The sequence below is a fragment of the Rissa tridactyla genome, chromosome 11 (genome assembly GCF_028500815.1).
Source record: "Rissa tridactyla isolate bRisTri1 chromosome 11, bRisTri1.patW.cur.20221130, whole genome shotgun sequence".
NCBI classification, from domain to species: Eukaryota; Metazoa; Chordata; class Aves; order Charadriiformes; family Laridae; genus Rissa; species Rissa tridactyla.
Window position 1 is genome coordinate 17,121,758 of NC_071476.1, and position 21,639 is coordinate 17,143,396.

At 39.3% G+C, this 21,639-nt stretch overlaps 1 protein-coding gene across 3 annotated transcripts in view; it reads right to left on the reverse strand.

Annotated features, from left to right (window-relative positions):
- The window catches only part of SLIT3 (slit guidance ligand 3), a 519,652-nt gene that overhangs the window by 174,392 nt on the left and 323,621 nt on the right, over positions 1–21,639 (reverse strand). For all 3 annotated transcript variants that reach the window (XM_054216868.1, XM_054216870.1, XM_054216869.1), the window contains one exon: positions 8,628–8,769. In XM_054216868.1, coding sequence (XP_054072843.1) covers positions 8,628–8,769 — 142 coding nt within the window. The remainder of the gene's footprint in view (positions 1–8,627; positions 8,770–21,639) is intronic.

Below are 21,639 nucleotides of genomic sequence, written 5' to 3' on the forward strand. Positions count from 1 at the left end.
CTGCCTGAGTAAAACTCACCTGCACATAACTTTCTTTTTTAAAGAAATGTCACGATTATAAAGAGGAGAGAAGGTAAAAAAATGATACAGCCAAAATGAAAATTATCACGTGTATGAAATCTAGATTTATCAAAACAAACATCTTCTTATGCCTACAGATGACATCAGTTACACTCAATTTTACAAATACAAGTAAAGATGTAAGAAATAAATCCTGCCTTGATCTTGCATCAGAAACTCCTTGACGTTACTGCTTGTTTCTAGAACTGTAATACATAGCTTCCTGTTTTCCTTAATCTGTCTCAGCACAGAAAACACCCTTATTTTTGACATTTCCCATATATTTATCTTTTCTCTACTGATTCTCAATCTGAAAATATTTTATTATTTTTGTGTCTTGCCCTCACAGAATATAAGATTTTCTACATATTTTTGGCCTGACAATAGAAACCCGTTTTATACTGAATGCAAGGAGTGAATGACAGTTTGCCTAGTGAGATCCAGAAAATAGTAGTCAAAGTTGACATGTGAAGCTGTCCAGAGACAATTTACAGCAATGAATGAAAATCATATTATATGATTCAACTACAGGAGCCAACCTGATTCCCTAGCCAGAGAACTTGCCACCAGAGGCAATTATGGAACATTTATTACCGTGTTCAAAAATACTGTGCTGGCTTTAGCTACAATATTTACTGGAAGCCTGCGAAAATTATTATAATTTTGTTTTAGGAGGAAGGACAATGTTAAATGCTGAACTGTTATTCCTCTGTCCCCAAAGTTTATAGTTTCTACACACTTATGTTCTTGCAAAAAGATAAAACTCTTGCCTTTAAGAAGCTGAACACTTCAAAGCCAACTTAATATACATGAAATTGTTGTGGTACCATTAATTTATAATTTCTATAAGAAAAAAATTTATTTTATTAAAATAAAGAGTTACCAGCGCTCAAGCTTTTTATAATAGCTTTTCTGACTTTATTTTAATCATTAGAAAATTGATTTTGAATATACCAGTAATTTAAATGCCCAGAATTTGTTGATTACCTTCCTCAAATCACAAAGCTTCATCAAGATTCATAACTAAAATCCCAGCTCTCCTATAATACACACTCCTACAGGTACTGAAGAACAGAGAAGGTAATTTTTTCCCAAGAGAATCACTGAAGCAACAAAAGCCACTAACTCATCTATCTACAGGTCTGTCTTCAAGACTGCCCCACACAGTGGTAACCTCATGACAGCAATTCTCTAAATAATTAATTTGTCAGAAAAGCATTAATTAAGGGTGGAACAAATAGAACATTGCCTTTCAAAGTGATTCTCTTGCAGAAAAGAAGGTTTTCATTTTGACAGAACCATGAGAAAACCAACAGTTAGGTGCATTAGATTTTTCCTTAGTGCTCAAACTCTAACATTTTTCCTAAGAGTAGAAGTTATGCACCAAAATCAAGCACTACTCATAAAATATCAGTCATCAATTCAGCTATCGATAGTGAGAATGATACACCAAACCAACATAGAACAAGTGACTCAAAACTGACCTTAAGCCAAACCTAGATGCAGGCGGAAGGGCTGCCATCCTATTTCACTCTGCTCAGAAGCCAGACGGGAAGCTCTGGTTACTACCTCACCAGATATGGGTGCCTAAGCAGCACTTTTCCTTGAGGGACTGTCAGCCTCTTTACTCTGTCTGGAGCAATTACATCAGCATTGAAACAAAAAGGTCTTCATTTCTGATTCAGATACATCCTATCCAGTATTACCCTTGGTTTATGCAATTATATTTCTCTTCATCTCACCAGACAGAGATTGTTGTAAAGGTTAAGTAACAGCGATACAGCAAACTTGATACGAAAAAGCACAGGTTTGAAATCTAAGATCAGTTTCAAGATCTAAGGATATACTTTAGATTTTGGAGTTTGATTTATAAGTCTGCAGATGATTGGGACTTGGCTTTTCAAAGTAATTAGCGTTGCACAGCACAACGTGTTCAAAGCACAGCTCCTATTGACTTTTGCTGCAGCTGTGAGTCCTCAGCACTTCTGAATATCTCAGCTGAGTCAGCTAGAAACCGAGGATTACATCACTAGTGACCACCCATGAAAAGTTTGTGCAAGTCACTTGCCCAGAATCAATTAACAAAACCACCGGCAAGAAGTGCATTCATAAGATTATCTTCTCCACAGTCCCCTTTTAGAATTTTCCTGGTTCTGCAACAAATAAACAGATCCTATAGACACAGGTTCCCTCACTACACGACCCTGATGCATCCCTCAACAACAAGAAATGAATCCAGTCTTATAACAGCAACATGAGACTAAGCTGTAATTAAAGTACATACCACAACAAATATATACAAAAGCACTGAATGAAGACTGCAGCTACAAACATTAACTTTGGCATTGCCTATTTTTAATTTTTTTTTAAATAATATATTTAATTTAGTGGATTCAAACCCAAAAGCTGAAATAACTAATTCTGTCACAAGGAAACTCACGTGTAACAAAAGTACACCTCCCAGACCTCTGCGCTGATGTCTAACTGGAAGAGCAGCAGTTAAAACAGCAAATCCCTGCGTAGTCCAGTAGTTAATCTCTCTGTAGATGGTCACTAGGTGCGCAGGGACAAAGATACACAAATTGTTGTTGGGTTTCTCAAGTACACAGTGACAAGGCAGGAAGGCTCTGCAAGATACACGTGTCTTATGGTGGGAAGAGACTCCTCAGCTCCATCTTCACCTGCGTCACTCTGTCCCAGCCCCACAGCCTGCCCAGCCACCATCCATGCCACCCAGTGTCCCAGCCCTCCTGCCACATGCCCGAAGCCCACCCAGCAGAGTTTCTGTCCCAGGCCTTATCTATAAATACTCCTCACTTTCTCAGAATCACAGCACTTTTATCAACCTGTCTTGATTGCCTTTGTTCCCAATCTTTCTCATCACGTATTTTGCTGTTTCCTCATTTGAGTTCAGCCTTCTTTTCCCAACAGTTTGCCTACTGGGCCCAGCTAAGTCTTTATTCTCTCAAGCGTCTGTCCCAGTCCACAATCCAGCCCTTAGCAATGGCAACTACTCAAATCCTTGTTTTACACAACCTGAAGATGCTTCCGAGAAGCAGCGCCCAGTGCCAGCGCTGGTGCCAGTGGTTGCTGCTCCAGCAGCCCAGGAGCCTGCCTGCTGTTGGGCACCACAGCGTGAGCACCCACGCACTCCGGACCAGACGGCAGCAGGAGGGCCAGCCTCTGGGGGGCTGTTCCCTGCTTTCATTTGGGAAGGTCTTACACCAATATTTAAGAAACACAAAGGCAGAAGTAGTAATCCCTGTGCTACTGTTTTAAGGTGTACAAAATTCTCAGACAAAAGCTGTCCAGAATTAATATCCTAAAATACAGCCTTGTTTGCAGTGATAAATAAAAAAAAAAAAAAAATGAAGTAGATCAGTCTGAGATAGACAAAGAGCATGAAAACAACATTCTAAAGAAGGGACAGAGGAAAAGTCTAGTGAGGTTGGGAAAAGATTAATAGGGAGTTACTGATCACTCTCCCGTACTGGGAGGCATCAAACGAAACTGGCAGGCAGCATGCTGAAGCAAATGCTGTTTGAAACACAACAGACAGGGCTAGCAATGCCACTACTCCCAGTGCCACACATTTGCAAGTGCAGGAAATTTGTCCTTTCCCTGGCATAAAACCAGACAAACACTAATGACTAAGAACAGGCAGACAGCGCCAGAGCTCAGATCCATCCAGCCCAACGTCCTGAGCCAACAACAGCCCAAACCACATGCTGAGTGAAATCCGCTCTTGCGGCAAGTGTGTTTCTCACAACACCCTTCCAAGCTCCCTCAAGCTGCAGGGTAGTGGCTCTTGCAGGCACAGCTGGTAGCTTTGCATTTAACAGGTCTCTACCATACCGTGGCTTTGCGGTCTTTATGGGCTGAGCTGTCACTCAGCCTGACAGGCACTGGTTGCGCGGCTGTGAATAAGTCTGATCAGAAAAACATATTCTTTGGAGACTTTGCCTCCTACTAGTTTCTAGGTCATCCCTGCTTCCCGTATCCCTTCAAGGTCAAGTCCATTCTGCATTCACACTATGTTCCCTATTTTTCTTGCATGCAATTTCTCTCACCCTTTCTAAAGAAACGCAAATTCCTCCTTTTATTGTAGATGCTGTTCCGTTGTAGTGAAATGACTATATTGTTCATTTACCAGCAAACCATCAAGCCATATTTGTTTTGGTACTTCTTTTTCAGTAAATGCCTCCAGGTGCTTAATGACTTTTGTTTTTATCCAAGTATTCATGCAAAACTTTTCTGTGCTTATTCTCATGTGTTTCTCTGTAACATACACTGTTCATTTCTCCTCTATAAAACACAAGAGAACCACTTTGTAAACAGAGAATCTTTTATAACATTCAACACACAGTCTGTATTCCTCAGCTGCAATTTCTTGTAACTCATTTTTCCTCAGTCAATTTGGCTGCCGATGTCAGCTCCCCACTGAACAAGATGCTTTCTAAAAAAATGAATTGTATTGTGTACACTCTAGCTACCTATTTTATGAAATTATGAAAAAGCAAGGCTAGGATACAGATTTCTAGCTTTCCTAAATGCCTTTATTTAATAATAAACATTCTTGCAACGAGGGCCTTCAGGATAATGCACCTCAGGGAGAGGTGTAATAGAGTAACACAACAGACTTCTAAGTCACCTGTGGCAGAGGTCAGCAGCAACAGAAAATTAGTGTCATATGATACTTGTTTTATGTTCCGTGACAACCAAGTTACCTGTTTTCTGATAGGTTTTTATCAACAAAAACAAATTTAGGACTTGTTGGCAGCTTTGTCAGAGAAGGTTCCGCCTACCCATGTTAATGAAGAAAGGCAGGAAGGCTGAGTAAAAGATCTTTAATTAATACACAGAGTGAAAAATGTAGGTCACCTTCAATAACCATGTTAGAGTAACAGCTGTGTGTTTCATTTTTGTAGAACAGTTTGTCAGTCAAGGGTTCTTACCGGATACAATTTGGCTTACAAAGAAATACTGAGTTAAGGGGAAATAAAGAGCTAGAAAGCTGTAACTGAATGCAACTAATAAGCAAGCAAAGGAACTTGGAAATGCCCCAAGTGGAACTGAGGAAAGCACAGCATTTTAATACTATCATATAAATATTATGAATGGACTACAGTCTTTAGGGGGAAATGTATTTTAGTGGAATGAGTATTTACAATGCTAGATAGAAACAGCTGAATGAAAAATACACCATCTCCAGCAATATCCCTTAGGATTCTACGTAATAGCAACCCAGCCATGTAGTTTGTCAGTGCCCCATATTCCATAGGAGGAATCTCCTCGCTAGTAAGAGTTAGATCTCTCAAAGATAATGAGGATCAGAGCATAGGATTACAGAGTCCAGAAACAAGCGTTCAGGCAGCACCACTACATAGCCACCTTTTATATAAAGGGTCTGACTAAATTCCAGCCATGGGGGATAAATCCCATGGGAAAAAAACCCAACAGAACTGCTGTGTGAGAGCTAGACGTGTGCGTTGCAGCCTGTAGAAAGAATTTACTTGGCCTTGTTGCTATAGCATTACAGCAAGAGAGTATTATTCTGCCTATCATATCAAATCAAAAGGCAGTCATTATTCCATGTGTAGCTGGAACCAGACCTCTGGATGGATTTTATATTGAATAAGCCCAGAGCAGCCTCAGACAAACTGAATTTCTGAGCAGTATGACAGACTTCTGCATAAACCAGGATGGCTATCTTGGTCAAAAGAATTTATGTCAGGATTTTTCCAGGAAATCACTGCGGCAGCTTCTTCCCTCTTTCCAGAAATATTTTCTATGTGACATATCCTTTACTCTGTATAAGAATATGTAATACCTTGCCCTTGGATATAAGGTTAACAGCACTTTTTTACTAGTACTTCTTACAAAATGGCAACACCATTTTACCAGTAGGAAAAACTGTATCTAAGTGATGTCACTTGCTAAGACTTACTCTGACAGAATCATAGAATAGTCTGGTTTGGAAGGGACCTTTAAAGGCCATCTCGTCCAACCCCTCTGCAATGAGCAGGGAGGGACATCTTCAACTACATCAGGACGCTCAGAGCCCTGTCCAACCTGATCATGAATGTTTCCAGGCATGGGGCATCTACCACCTCTCTGGGCAACCTGGGCCAGTATTTCACCACCCTCATTGTAAATAGATAGAACTACTTAAATCTTTTAATCTATACACATATTCTGTAAACAAATCTTCACAGGATTGATTCCCACAGAAAGGCAGCAATAAATGTTTTCATGAGGGTTAGACTCTGAAGTTCTGCAAAATTACTCCCACCTGAAGTGCCTGTGAATTGCAAAGGATACAGAAAGGGTTATCAAACGTTGGAACAGGCTGCACAGGGAACTGGTGGAATCGCCATCCCTGGAGGTATTTAAAAATGAGTAGATGTGGTGCCTAGGGACATGGTTTAGTGGTAGTTTTTGCAGTGTTAGGCTGGTGGTTGGACTTGATGATCTTAAAGGTCCCTTCCAACCTAGATGATTCTATGTGCAGGCTTAGAGCTATATAAGAGGTTTATCTACAAAGACTCAAATAAGTACTGTCTAAAATGCAAGAAGCCTGACAGATCTAAATCATTAAATGGTGCGCTAAGAGCTTTATATGGTGTTCTATAGATCTAGAAGGTTTATAACCTCCACGTTACAAAAGTTTCTTAAAACGTTATATGCATCTTGACTCGCAATCTCATCATCTAACTTAAAGGCTCTCCAAGTCTTCCTTCGCTTTCTGCTCTCCTAAGGAGATCTTTTAACTTGCTTTTACGACAAGTTACAGGGGCTAGGTCTGTGGGCTGGAGCAACCCAACTGGAGACAAGACTTGGACACTCGATGCTACTACAACGGCACTGAAGGTGAACATTTTCACTTGCTTTATCACACTGAGAGGGACTGCACTGTCAGGAGAGTGCTGGCGCTCACCAGTTGCAGCCTTCCTGCAGATACTGCTCTCCATGTGACTCTGGCATGGAGCCACAAAGATCATCTGATTTCTGCTAGCATTTTCAACACTACAAAACAAAATTTTAAAACTCTCCTAGCCCAACCCCAATTTGGGAGCAAGTCTGGACTGATTTTATCCTCTGTCTCTTATTATTCAACCATTCCAGCCACTCCTGAAAATTTGTACTCCATTTGACAGAATTGGAACGAGGACTAAATACTGAGTATTCTTAGTATGCCAAACACAATTCGTATTTCCAGGATAATTTTAACCAACTTTCACACACTGAAAAACAAGTATTACATGCATATTTCGTGTGCCACAATATACTAGAAATGAACACAACCAATACATGCTGAACTTTGTCAGGAAGCGATCAAGCAGGTAATGGGAATGCAGAACAGCTTGCATAAGAGTTTATATTTCCTGTAAACATTTTTGCATGCTCTAGATAGATTCTCAAAAACGTTAACTTTAAGCTGTTGTTTATTCTTTGCATTTACTGAGCTAATTTTTTAATTTCTAATATATATCTTTTCTGTGGAGATGCACAATCAAGCGTAAACTATCTTTAAACTGTTGTGCTGAAATAGCAATGCAAACAAATTTCAGATCAATTATAAAAGCAACTGATAAAGTGACTTAAAGGAGCGGTGGTGTAGAGAAGATCACCACCAAATAATATAGCTCATCATCTTCATTGGCCCTAACTGTCACACTCCTGACACATCATAGTGGGCCAGGCTACACACAAGCAATTCAATTTATATTTTATCCTAGCAAATTTTGTATGTACCAGTATTCCTACAGCAATGAGAAGCTGAATGAGCCCAGTGACTATACAAATATTTGAATCCATACTGTGTAGACTGTAAATGCTGGGTGGATGACAGTAACCTCTGTATGACAAGCACCTCAATAGGAAAAGAACTGATCTACATTCCCTACGGACTAACGAAAAGCAACTTCGTTTAACGTGACAGTATTTCACGACCACAGTAGTATGACGACATGCACACAAAAATAGATGATTGCAATTCCTAAAGGTAGTAAAGACAAACGAGTCTGTAAAACCAGCATCTGATGTTACAACACAAAAAAGTCACAAAAGCGTTAAAGGATTTGGAATAACAAAATGTGGGAGACAAGAAATAGAAGGCAAAATCAGCAGGGACAGTGTGTTCTGATGTCACACTTCATTACAAATGCATCCCGCCAAGCTAACAAGAAATCCCTCCATCTCTTGGGGAATTCACCAACTAAAAATAAAAACAATTGAATTAAAAAAAAAGGACTGTGTGTTTTCTTTTCCTGACTCTAGAACTGTAATTCCAGATTTGTGAGATGTAAACACAATCTGAACATAACATGCCAAGAACTTCATCTTGCTTTGGGGTAGGGCAACTTCAAACAATATCTTAATTTACATTAAAGAATGGTTTGACCGTTTAGGTTAAAAGAATGAAAGCAAAGTAGACAACTACAATATACTTGATAAGTGCTCAGCAGGTTTTTCAAAACATGTGCCTTTCTTCCACACAGGAGCCTATGACATGGACTAAAACCAGAGAGATGCGGAAAAGAACAGTGCATTACATTGGCACTTACATTTCCCAAATGTCCTCTGGCAGGTTAGCTGGAATTTCTGTTAAGCTCCTTCCTCGACAATCCACCACATTGTTGCTGCAGGTGCAGGCAGATGGGCAAGTGATGGAACTGGCACTGCACGATGAAGGTTCAGACTGGGAACCTGAGACACAATGAAAACATTAAATGTTAGTTTTGAAAAATGATTGCCTGAGATTTTAACAACAAAACACATCAGCCTCTGATTTTTCCATGTCCTTTTACTATATAAAGTAATAATTTACTTGGATTCATTGAATATAATGTGCTACAAATCAACTGCAGAGAAAACGTGTAGAAGATTGCTGTGTTCTTATTCTTCCTCAGTCTCCACTCTATCAATCTCTTTCCCTCATGAACACTTCTTTGGTCCCCTCCGTGATCAGCCATATCAATTTATTCAAAGATTTAAAAAATAAACCTTAAGATCAAGTAGTATTTCCAAAAGTTATCTTTGCCTAGAAGTTTCCATTACACAAACACTCCTTGAGTATTTTTACACACTGAGAGAAGACTGTCATCAACGATGACTTATGTTTTTGAAATGAGGTAACCTGTTATGGCATAAAGACTGGAAATATAAAGCTAGTTTTTTCAAGATTAGACAGTGCAGTTAATGGAAACACAAAAAGAATTTAGAAAAAAGTGAGTTCAAACCTTCAAATCCTTGCTTAATCTAGTAATTCCACTGAAAGGCAAGAAGCTACAGAGCAAAGCTTTAGCATGAGGATATTACTCTATATACATTCTATACATGTAGGTTTAGTTAAGTGTCATTAAGTTTTTTCAAAACTGTAGCAATTATATCCATTTTACTCAAATGGTTATGATTCTTACATCTAAAATTTTTATATATACGTACACCTAGACACAGATAAAATGGTTTTGCTACACTAATTGAAGTTATCAAGATGTAGCAGTTATTGACTTATTTAGAATGAGTCATATTTCCAAAGTACATGTCACACAAGAAGCCTCAAGTATCTTTTTGACCAGACACAGGGGGCTGAATGTGAAGGCTTGTGTTGTTAAGAAGTGACAAAATCATAATAGAAACAGGAAAAACTGGTATTTTTCTAGACTGTGGTGGATTATAATCACAAAACATATTTGGTCTTTTGATTGGAAAAATTAAAACATCATAATTGTCAAATTACAAATACATGTCAAAACATGGAAAACTATACACAAAGCTGTGCATTCTTGGGGTTTGTCTTGGAAAAGACCCATGACTGATACTTTCATAAATTATAGCTGCAGGTGACAGAAAGTCCAAAAATACTTGATTGCATCAATTTGCAATCCGATATAATTACGATAGTTAAAATTTTATAAGAATGGAACAGTCTTGTAAATTTTCTCTCTTGATTTATGCCTACATACCCTCTGATTTAGCCCTTAACTAGGCACAACAAAGTCAACTCGTATAGCAAGCCTACATATGTTCCTATTTTCAAAGACTTTAAACAGCAATGAAAAGTCAACATCAGAAAGACATTCGGTGGCACTTCTAAGTATCATTTTTTTGAAAGGCAGATACAGCTTGAAAAGATATCAGCTGGAAATTCTACAGGCTGACTTTACACTGGCAGAGAGAGCTCCCCTGGAAAGCAAGAGACAACTACTGCAAAATCATGTCTTCTGTTAGAAAGGTATTGGATTCTGATGTGAATTTGTTTCCGTTTTTCTGAATTCCCCTTAGTTAAGCAAGTGGTCATAGCCTCTAAATATTATTTTGTAGCCAGGGATGACAGAACTGCTTAATATTAAAGTACACTGTCAAGTTTCAGGATAAGATCACCATTTCAACTGTGTAAGAAGAAATGTTGCCAAATTAAAGTATTGCGTTTGAAATTTTTTTTTTATTGGGTCATCAGCTGACTTTCCCTCAGGAAAGCAGAAGAAAAATGTGGGTTTCATACCACTGCATGTGTTTTAAATATAGCTTTCATTGACGCTAATCAGAGCTATCAGTGACTGTATTTCGGCAGCCCAGACCTCCGAATTCCAATTCAGGCATACAGAAATTAGATTTTCAGAGGTAGGGACCACCTTGAAAAAAACAGATCTCACAGAACATTCATGGCATGGGTAGGAATCAAATTCACTCTTTATGAGAGCGGGCAGCTGCTTTCATCATGAGATGATCCTAATGATCCCTTCTCTTTGCTAAAGTATCCTGTCTCATTTACAGTCCATTTTCCAACTTCGTGACAGTTGCAGATAAGGAGCTTACCAGCAACAGTCTTTTATACCAACACAGAGCTGGTTTCAGCTTCACCCTACAGAATGAACTGGTCAAAAATCTACTGTAAAACAATAATTCAATAATATAATTAAAATCTAAATCCTAAAACATATGGCTCAAGGAATCAATTTCATATTTATCAGGCAACCTGAACTTTGATTTGTTCCAGTTTCAAACTCTTATTAGACATTGTCTTAACATAGTCTACATATGTGACCACGTGTGTAATACAGTATTTAAGTTGTAGCTATTTGAACAAAACAAACACAAAAATCTTCACTAGATAAACACGTACATGTATAACAGACAGGACAAGCAGCTCTCTTGGGTCTGTCTTCTGGCTATAGGAATGCAGGGCAGACATACCATCACTGTGAATTAATAGAATTCTTTCAAAATTAATGGAGCTCTGCCGCACATCACCAACTCTGCAACTGAGCACTGCCAGCTCTGCCTTTCATGGAGTCTAAGGTTTCTGTGAGATCTTAACTGTGAATACTTACAGAAGTAGTTTATATTGCCTCAAAATGCACACAGGCCTCTGCTACCTTTGCATAAGAATAAGAGATTTGTTCTTACAACCTGATCGCATAACGTTTTACATTTTGTCTGCCTACATTGTGGTGCAATGCCCAAAACAAAATGAAGAGTGAGGGAAGTGCAAAGGAGCCTATTGTAAGCTTTTAGGGATAGGGAGAAATTATCAAACTGGGAAGAAACGCTTCAGAGCAATCCTTGCTCTCTGGGAGGCAAAAAGAAAGCTGGCAGCAAGGTCAAATCTTCCACACCCCCTTTATCATCACATGTCTGATGTGCTTTCCGAAGAGGCTTTGTAGCAAGGGGAAAACGCATTTTGCACAGTTATAACACTACAAAACAGCACTGTGGGTTAGAGAAGCAGTAATACACTCCCTTTTCATTACAGCACAACATCGAAACAGCTGATGTATTGCTAGTTGGAGTTTTAAGAGCCTGTTACTGACTCTACTGCATCCAAATCAACAGTAGAAGATTCAGCGGAACTCAGCTCATCACCTCCACATTTTGTGACGCCGTATTGCAGAGTGGTCTATGCTAAAGGAATGATTTGAAAGGAGGTTATTATATAAAGTGCTCTGAAAAGAGAGAGAAAAGACTGAAACACCAGTCTTCCTGGCATATAAAGCAGGTAGCAACAGTAACAAGGTGATAATTAATATCATACTACAGTTAAAGATCATGGAACTTCGCAGCAACTTTTTGAATGGGAAGGGCAAAAGGTAAATCAGAACACTATTTGTGCTGCCCGCTACGCCTTTCGGATCCTCTCCAAACAAACACCTGATACGTAGCTGACCAAAGCCAATAGAAGGCCTTTTATTTACCCTGAATTTGGACCAAAACCCATTTGTCTGTGATGTTCCACTAAAAAAGAGGAACTTTTATGTGAGCAAAGTTTTGATTTATGCCTAGTGAGTAAAACAAATAATCCATTAGTCAACCAGGGAAGTACCTGATGTCAAAATAGAACGAGAAACCATTATAATGTCTTTATTCCTAGCGCAGACGCAACAAAACCGGGATGAAAAAATAACAGCTTACGCTGAAAGAAAGTGAAGTAAAAAGTAAAGAAAGAAGCTGTCCTTGTGTGGACTCTATTTTCCACATACAATGAGTGATCATTTTTCTCATTTTACTTAAAATAGGATGGAAAAAGGAGTATTTTTATAAACTTAATTTCTCATTATAAGCCTGAATTCTCTGAGTGCCCCAAAATATCCAACATTCCTGCCACTTCTCACTGACATTTTGTGCTTAGGGTAAAAATACTTTCGATTTCATGCTGAATACAGCCCCTTATATTTGGTGAATTTCTTTCTTCTTCATGAGCAAAACTAGATCTAGACTGTAGATTTCTGACAACTTTAATGAAATAAAAAGCCTTTGTGCATAAATTGCTATCATTATTATCAAATGCCTGTGCTTATGTTTTTCATTTGCAAAGAACAAAATAGTGTATTACGCATGCACACACAACAGGAATCTGGCACATATTCCATCAGCTCTTACACAGTCATCTGCTATGGTAAAGTTCTCTTGACTAATGCTATACGCAGAATTTAAAATCTGATTTGGATTTAACTGTTTCAATTAAATGAGGATCTATTGTAAGCTCCATAGCAGATCTATAGAATTAAAGGACAAAAAAATTCAAGAGAGTTTAATCGGTTTAATGTTTGTATAGTTGTAGAGAGCTGGTAAAAAAAGGACTGGTCAAGACAACAAGTCTAAGTAGGCTACAGAGTTTAAAGTTCCTAAAATTAAAATTTGGGTATGATTTTCATGGGTATGCAGAGTATAAGCATACAGATAGTTCAAGGACCCCAAGGCAATACAGCCTCGAGAGAAGGATATTTGAAATCTAAAAATGAATTTTGCTTTTGCTGCCAATACTTCTTCAAAAGAAAAGACACAGGAAAAGCAAAAATATTTCAGGATTCCTGTTTGTGTCCTTCAGAAGTGCAGTAAAGTCCTTATGGTGTGGATGCAACAGAAGGAAATGGCCACAGACAAACCAGCTGCATTTATGTTATTTCCCTTCTGAAGTTCTTCTTACTATCTGTCATCTTGTCATTTCAGATTTTTTCTGTTACACAGCAGCACTAGTTCACCATGTTAATTATATTTTTCTCTAAGAGATAAAAATCATCAACTCAATTATACGTTTTGCTATAAAAAAACAACACTAACAAATTGTGGAAGCTAGGATAGGAACATGTTTAACAGAAATTACTATGCTTTTTGTGCCCGATGTAATGGAGTGACAGCCTCAATGACTATGGTAGTTAATATTTGGCATGCCATTAACCTGCATCACTTTTTACAGTCTCAGACTATAGGTTAGGGGGAGAGAGGAGACAGAGGAGAGACTTAGGACCAAGCAGTTCACAGAGAAATTAACTGCTTTTTTAAAGTAAGCATCTCATTGGCCTCTTGCCTTTTAAGAGCAGCAAATAGACTGATATTACAATTAGAATAGAATGTTTATGGTGTATAAATGAACAGTTTAAATGTCACAGGCATTTGCAATAAATTTTGCAATGACTAAATAAACTAAATAATCTCATTTGTACTGACACCCAATTACGGCACACTAAGTAGTGTGCTTTATTACCTCCTCACCTATCCAATTGCCTTTGCAGCAGTTCTTTTCCACCAGCAAAATATTAGTTATTTGTAAAAAATATTAATGGATTTTAAGAAAAATCTGACAGGATTTCCCAGTTAAAAATCAGTGGTGGCTTTAAATCATTTTAAGCGTAGCAGACATGAAATTATTGATCAATAAACAAAACACTACAAGTATTGCAGATCTGTGGATATATTATGACCTTTTGTGGTTTAATTACATAGCCCATTGGAACTTCTTACAATGCTGGGACATCTGAAATCAATTACTACTACACGAGCTATAATTTCCCCTAGACTCCCAGTAATACAATCTCAAAAAGATACCTAAAGCAGATGTATTGCTCCTGATTGGTGTTTGCATCCCAGTATTAAAATACACTCGAGTGTGCATAGTCCTGCAGACAGATACGGGCAAGTCAATCACAACTGACTATCTGCAAAGTTAACACTCTTTATTGATGGCAAATATTGCACTAATGGAGGAAAAAAATGTACAAATGTGTTTATTCTACAGGAATGTGCAGCAAATGGTTTTATGCAAATATTTCCATCTATGGTTGTTCAACAGCTTTTCGCTGAGCCCAGCATTAACTATTTATGATTAGTGACTTGAGCTCCTGATTGATGATGTTAATACCATCAAGTTCATGGTATGCAAAAATTTGCTACTCATGAGTATTCATTATTTCATTCAAGTTCACTGTTTTGCGGAACATTCCCAAACAGTAAATTTATCTGTTAAAAATTCATGGCACATAAGCACAACTGTTCTGTAGGCAAAGTCAACACCAATTGGTTTACAAATATTGAGGAATAAAACAGGAAATATCCAATTGCAGTGAAGGGAAGGTCTGGCATAATGAACGGAGCCTACTCTGTTCTACAAAAACCTACTTTGCATGTTTCAAAATCTATCAGTAAAGTAACACCATTGAAAACCGGACCTTATGTCACATTGTCATATCCTAAAAGCACTAATATTGCACTTATTTAATTAACAATAATAGCACCAAAATTGCATGGAAACAAAAGAAAGCAGAACAAAAAAGCAGGCTCATCTGTAACAGCTGAGATCTAAGAGGTAGATTTGCTCTTCTGAAGGATTAATAAAACCACAACAGAACCTGTGAGACATCTTAAGTCCTTTCAAAGCTATGACAAAGCTGTTTTTCTCTCAGGGAAATTTATTCCATTTAAATCTTCCATAGGATTTTGAACATCTCCTCTGCCCTGTGCCCACTCTGAGCCTTTCTTTCAATATCTTTCTCCAGCCTTGTCAACACAAGCATTTTCTCTAGAAAGTCTAAAAAGATGTAGTGCTTCTGCAGTTCAAATGGCATCTATGCACAGTAATCTCATTAAAGCCAATTTCACAATTTGTATTAGTGGCCTGGAAGGTGCACGTGACATGACATTTAAAAATTGGTCCAGAAATAATACAGTGAACTTATAAATATATTCAAGCATAAAAATGAAGAGGAAGACAAATTATTTAAGTGAAAGGATACCACCTGTACAAGGTTAAATGATGGATATTCCCTGGAGGTGTTCAAGGCCAGGCTGGATGGGGCTTTGAGCAACCTGGTCTAAGTGGGAGGCGTCTCTACCCAGGGTAGGGGTTTGGAACCAGATGATCTTTAAGGTCCCTTCCAATTCTAACCATTCTACGATTCTCTGATTCTATAATGGTTGTGATCAATTGTAAGCCTATGAAAGGAGTATAGTTCTGGAATGGCCTTCTAAACAGGTTAACCATTAAAGAACCCAAACTGTTTCACGATGAAGTTTGATAAAGTTATGGAAGGGATAGGAATAGTTTAAGGCTATGCTTTGAGGGGTTTGATTTGCTGGTACTTGAAAAGGGGTATTTTAAACACAACTTGATTTTGCTTGATTGCATATTTGTCTTTGCTCCCCTGCCCTGCATCCTGCCACAGCTAACATAGGGCTTTCCCTGCCTCAGCACAAAAGCTGGTCTCTTCAGGAATAGAAGGAATATCAGATTCACTTTAATGAGAATCATTACAGACTGACACAGCTATTGAGAGGATATCAGGCAGAATGTGACATTCCTCCTGATAATGACAGCTGGGGGGGGTCCCGCCTGGTCACGACCTCACCCAACAGCCAGATCCGGGGTGAGGAAACACTTTTTTCCAGATGCCTGGGCAAGGACTGAAGACTGAGGCATCGTTCCCTTCCCAGAGCCGCCTCGGAATCCCTTGGGCCAAATTCTTTGGCATTTGGGACACGCTAAGGCAATAGTGACCTTTCTTGCCTTCCTCCTGGCACAGGCTGAGGTTGTTGCCTTTCATCTTTTGCAAGAGGCCTCTGGTACATTCAAGCTCTTTATGGTACCTGGAACTCGATGAATAAAATTCTTATGGATCTTCTGATATAAACACGTTTGCCTGCCATTAGAAGGAATTAATCCAATGAGTCAGGAGATCCTTTCAGTTTTGGCGGGAGGTGTCGGTGCCCAGGCGCTGAGGGCGGGCTCTGTGAGGAGAGGCCCGGGCTGCCCTGTGCCGGTTGCAGCCGGTTCCGGCCAGTTCCAGGCAGCTCCACAGCGGCCCTGCCCTGCTGCAGGCACAGCGGGGCCTGGCAGGGAAGTCTGAAAGTGTATCTGAGAAAGGGCAAAATGGTGCCAGGCAGTAAGGAGAGAGGAAAAAAGCGTGAGCAACAGCCCTGCGAGCAGCAAAGTCTGGGAATGAGGAATTTTTTTAATTACTCTTATAAATTGACTATTCATAAATGTGTTGCCAATCACATACATGTATCAAACAGAAAAAGCCTACAGATTTCGTACAAAGGCTTGGCCACGTACTCAAAGCCAACCCTGTTCCTTCGCATTTAACACCACTGCTGCCTGTGAGGCAGCCCAGAACAAGGCTGTGGTCCTGATCCCTGGCACCACAGACCACCAGGATGTGTTCCCACTGTATACCAAAATACTACCAACATGCTGGTAATAAAACAAGCCACTGGTTTTGGATGTTAACATAAAAACTAATCACGTCGTTATTCTTACAGCAACAGTTCAAAAGCTCAATGGCTTAATAATTATACCCCAACCCACCATCATTAAATAAGCATTAAAGAGCTACGCATGCTGCTTTGTGGAAAAGAGAATTCCAGAACAAAGGTAATTATACTGAAAAGGTAAGACATCATTTTCAGACAGTAAAACTAAATTAACTGTAATTTAAAGCCAATTTTCAGCTTCAGTCTTGAAAGAAATATTGAGGGCCCTAAAAAATACATATTTATCCCTCAGATTTGCAAGATTCTCCCCCAAAGAAAAGGCGCCATATGTTGGCATCTTACATACCAAGCAATTCAAGAAGGAGATTCTTACATTATGAAAAAACATAACTGCTAGTGCTAGAGTAAACTTAAATTTGTAATAAGAAAAATAATGGAAACAGAAAACAAACAATTTCTGATAATCAAACAGCAATTAGCATCCTTCCAAACCGCCTACAGGATTTCATTTGAGGAGCAGCTAACAAATGTGCAGTATTGAAATGTTTCTTTAGACTAGATGTGAACGTTAGTTTGTGGTAGCAAATTATTACAGGAGGTAAAAATTCTAAGAGTTCCACAAAAATTTTTTAGGACCAAATTTAAAGCATGATTTTTATCAAAAGGCTTTAAAAGACATACAACGCTGAAAGCCCTGCAAAGACTCCATTGTAAGAACACTTATTGGGTCTGTTGATGGTCACAAAAAGCATGAACCAACTTAACAGTGAGAAAAAAAAGATGTTATTTGTCTAATATGACTCACAGCTGTACAATGAAGGTGTCCTGCATGGCAAAAAGCAATTATTCACACGTACGCACACAGAGCAAAAGGCCCTCTCCTCCCCTGTTTGTTATCCAGCTCCCTGGGACCAGCAAAACAAAGGGCCAACAGCAGCCCTTGTCTTCATGGACTGGGATGGGCTGCGTGGAGAGAAACCACTCTGCTCCCTCAGGAGCCATTGCTACTGCCCAGCACCAGCAAAATCTGCATCTTTAGCAAGCTGTCCTCCCCCCTCTTTAGTTTCCAGGGAGCACCAATCTTCCGTGCTGGCAGTACCTCCACGTCCCACGTTGTAAGGAGCAGACCTGCTGCTAGTTACGCAGATATACTATTGCACAGTCTTTTAAACAGGAGCAGATGGGGGGAGTTCCTCTCCCCACACGCTTGCCCTTTGGCATCTTCTGAATGTTCTCATTAAGATACTAAGCTTGAGGAGTGCGATTTTATTAGTTACTCATTGTTGGTTCTCTCCTCAAAAATATGCTATGAAGTTATTAGAACAAAAATGGAACAAGACAATCTACTGAGTTTTGTGGTCTGGGCCAGAGAGTAACAGCTATGTTTTAAGACTGTTAGAACTCACCTAAACAAATAAATCTGCTTCCTCATTAGGGGTTCCAGTCTGCATTAAGCAGCAGGAGGCTAACATATTTTCCTCTTTATTATAACTCAGTTGCAGTCTCACTGTATGAACCAGAAACTCTACATCTTCAACCAAGATTTGGATCAATCCGTTACTTTCTTAAAATCAATATCAGTTTATTTAGCCAGAAATCACTAGATGGTTGGCTCTGATAATGATTTCTCTCTTGCATCAGTTTCAGACTGAATTTTAACTTATTTCATCCAAATTACGCCTCCTGATTTTCTTCAGGTTCTTGTAGATCCTCTGAATGGGAACTAAGGACCAAGAATCAGAGAAAATGGTTTCTAATGAAAAAGAGAATGACATATGGATCCAACTTCCTTCTGTATGATGCTTGTTTCATTATTAAAGTATCTTAGAAAAGTACTTAAAAATCACATATTTTACACTTAAACTTTGTTGAATTTCTTATTGCAAGACATCAGCTCCAATTTAACATGAAGATTTTAGAATCTGGTGCTTCTTACTTGAGAAAAGCATGAATTCATGAACTTTTAGAAATAACAATTGCTGATCTACCCTAAGAAATCGCATCCAATCTTCATACTCCATTGTAAACACTGCCCAGTCTAAAATACCTCAAGCTACTGGCCAAAACTATAATAATTCTGTATCAACCTGCATCTTCAGGGTCACCACCAAATCTAACATACTGCCTCAGAATCATCAGCAACATTACAGTGGAAAAAAATCAAATTCCTCCCACAACCCACTGAAACCGCTTATCTACCAGTCTCCTCCGCAAGCAACCAGTTGAGAACTGGTGACATTTGACTGTTCTGACAGCAGCCAGCTGAGGACAGCAGTGGCTGAAGTGTGCTACACATCCCAGTATGAGATACAGTGCTCCTGAATGCATCTGCTTTATTCTTAGATATGCAGTTCAGATGCATATTTATTTTCTCGTGTATATACTTAGGAAAAACAGAATGATTCATCATTGTAAAAAAATCCAAATGGGGTCACTCAGGGGGTCCTACCCAGCGCTCTGAAAAGACCAAGGTGCTCCTGATGGTGTAACTTCATGAACCCACTGCTTCAGTTTACAAAGCTTTACGACCACACTAATGCAGGTGAGAAAACACATTATGACTTGACTTAGCTGATCAATATGTAGATTAATTTCAACTTCAATAAGTAAAGAGCAAGTAGAAGAAAAATCAAAGAGCCATAATAAAACTGATATGAGAGGAAAATGAAATAAATTTACTATCCTAAGGAGGTCAGAGGAGGACACGAGACAGAAAAATAGGCAGAAAGAGAGCGTGTGTTTCAGAGAGAGAGTTAGAAAAAGAGAAGCCAGTTCAACAGTGACACATCTGAACAAGGGAAGGAAGCTGGGTTTGATCCAAGCAAAGACTGGAAGGCTCTAAGAGGTACCGAGCATAAGCCAGCATCCCCAGATGCTTCTCTGCTAGCTAAGGGAATAGGAAAATAAACAGTTCCCAAGAACCAGAGTGCGGGTAGTATTTCAGCTGACATTACGTCTTTGCCTAGTGTACTGTTTCTCTTGTCGCAGCAATGTGGCAGTGAAGTGCAAGGTTACGGTGGAGAGAGTGGAGAAATACATCATGCCATGTGCAGCACATCAACTGGTGCCACAATTTCCCCTCTACAACATACCGTCTTGTAGGAGACTGTCTCAGCAAACACATCCCAGAGCTCAATAAGGGGCTGTGCAGGAGAAAGACACTGCTTGGAGATTTCTTTGCGAGCAGATGGCTCTAAGGCAAAGGCCCAGGAAGGCTGCTCTGTCAGGGGTGGCTCTGGAGGAGAGACTCTCCTACGAGGAGGGGACAGCTTGCTGAAGAATCCAGCCAGAAGGCTCTGGTGGGTGACAGGACTGCCAGCAGCACTCAGCCCTCTCCCCCGGTAGCGAGGGTCCATCTAGTCCCAACCCTGCTCAGTTCTGTTAATGACCTCTCCCCTGCCTCCTCAGTAACACAAATCCAATTAGACATATTTGCAAACCTTTCTCCAGGCAACTGCACACTATTTAATCCTACACATTTACCTACAGTTCTGAGCCAAACGCTCATGGGCGTGAGCAAGTGAAACCTGGAATAGCTTTTCCACAGCTCACAATTTGCCTACTTGTGCCGTCTGAACCAGCATGTTTATAATTTATGTGCACAAGCTGAACAACATTTTTGAAACACTGATTCTCAGTTTACACAGGTATGACTCTTACACAGATATATCTGCACATAACTCTGACTTTAGCAACATTATCTTGAGAGACTTTGCACCTAATGCTTATGAACATCACTGTACAGGACTGGTGGCATAGTGTCCAGAAGGAATCAAGCAATTTGCGTTCCAGTTATGGCACTTCTCTACCAGTGTTTCACTTTTTCTTCTCCAACTTATGCTACTCCTTGGTATGTAGCATTCTAAATGTGCTTCCCAAGAAACATTTGTTATAAAATTATAAACAAAACTATTTTTGTATAGGCTTTCAAGAATAACCAGAAGTCAGTTTTTTAAGGATGTTTTTTCTTATTTCCCCAAATTATTTGATTCTTCTCTTCCTGGTTTGAAGCATGCAACAGCACAGGTTTTGAACTGGAGTGCTCTGATGAAGCCCATTTTACAGTGGAGGAAAAGCTGGGTTTTCTTTTGCTGTGGTGATATTCCCACTGCCATAAAAACACAAGTGCTTGAAATGCTGAGCCTATACTTAAACAGAGTAGTTCACTACATTGTATTTCAGCTCTTCATAACTGCAATGCAAAGGCAGCTTTCACTGCCAGCTTGAGGCTAGTTACAGTGATTCACATAAGCTTAAATTGTATAAAATTCCTCTGCAGAGAGACCAGTTCAGTTCACTATTCACCTCCTGTCCTAGTTTGACTTCATAGTCAATCACGAACAAATTACGCTGTAAAATCAGGAATAAGAACTGTAATAAGGAGCAGGGAAGCTATATATCCCCTTCAAACTAGCCGTCCACGTAGGTTTTTGTGGAACTAGCACGTACTAAGCCAAGTTCTCTACCAAATCCTCCACTAAAATGAGCTCTTCCAATGCATTTCTTTTTGACTATATTTCATTTCACAAATGAGGGCTAGGGGATACAGTTGATGGACTGTCTCACTGGAAGCTTCTTTCTTTTCATTTT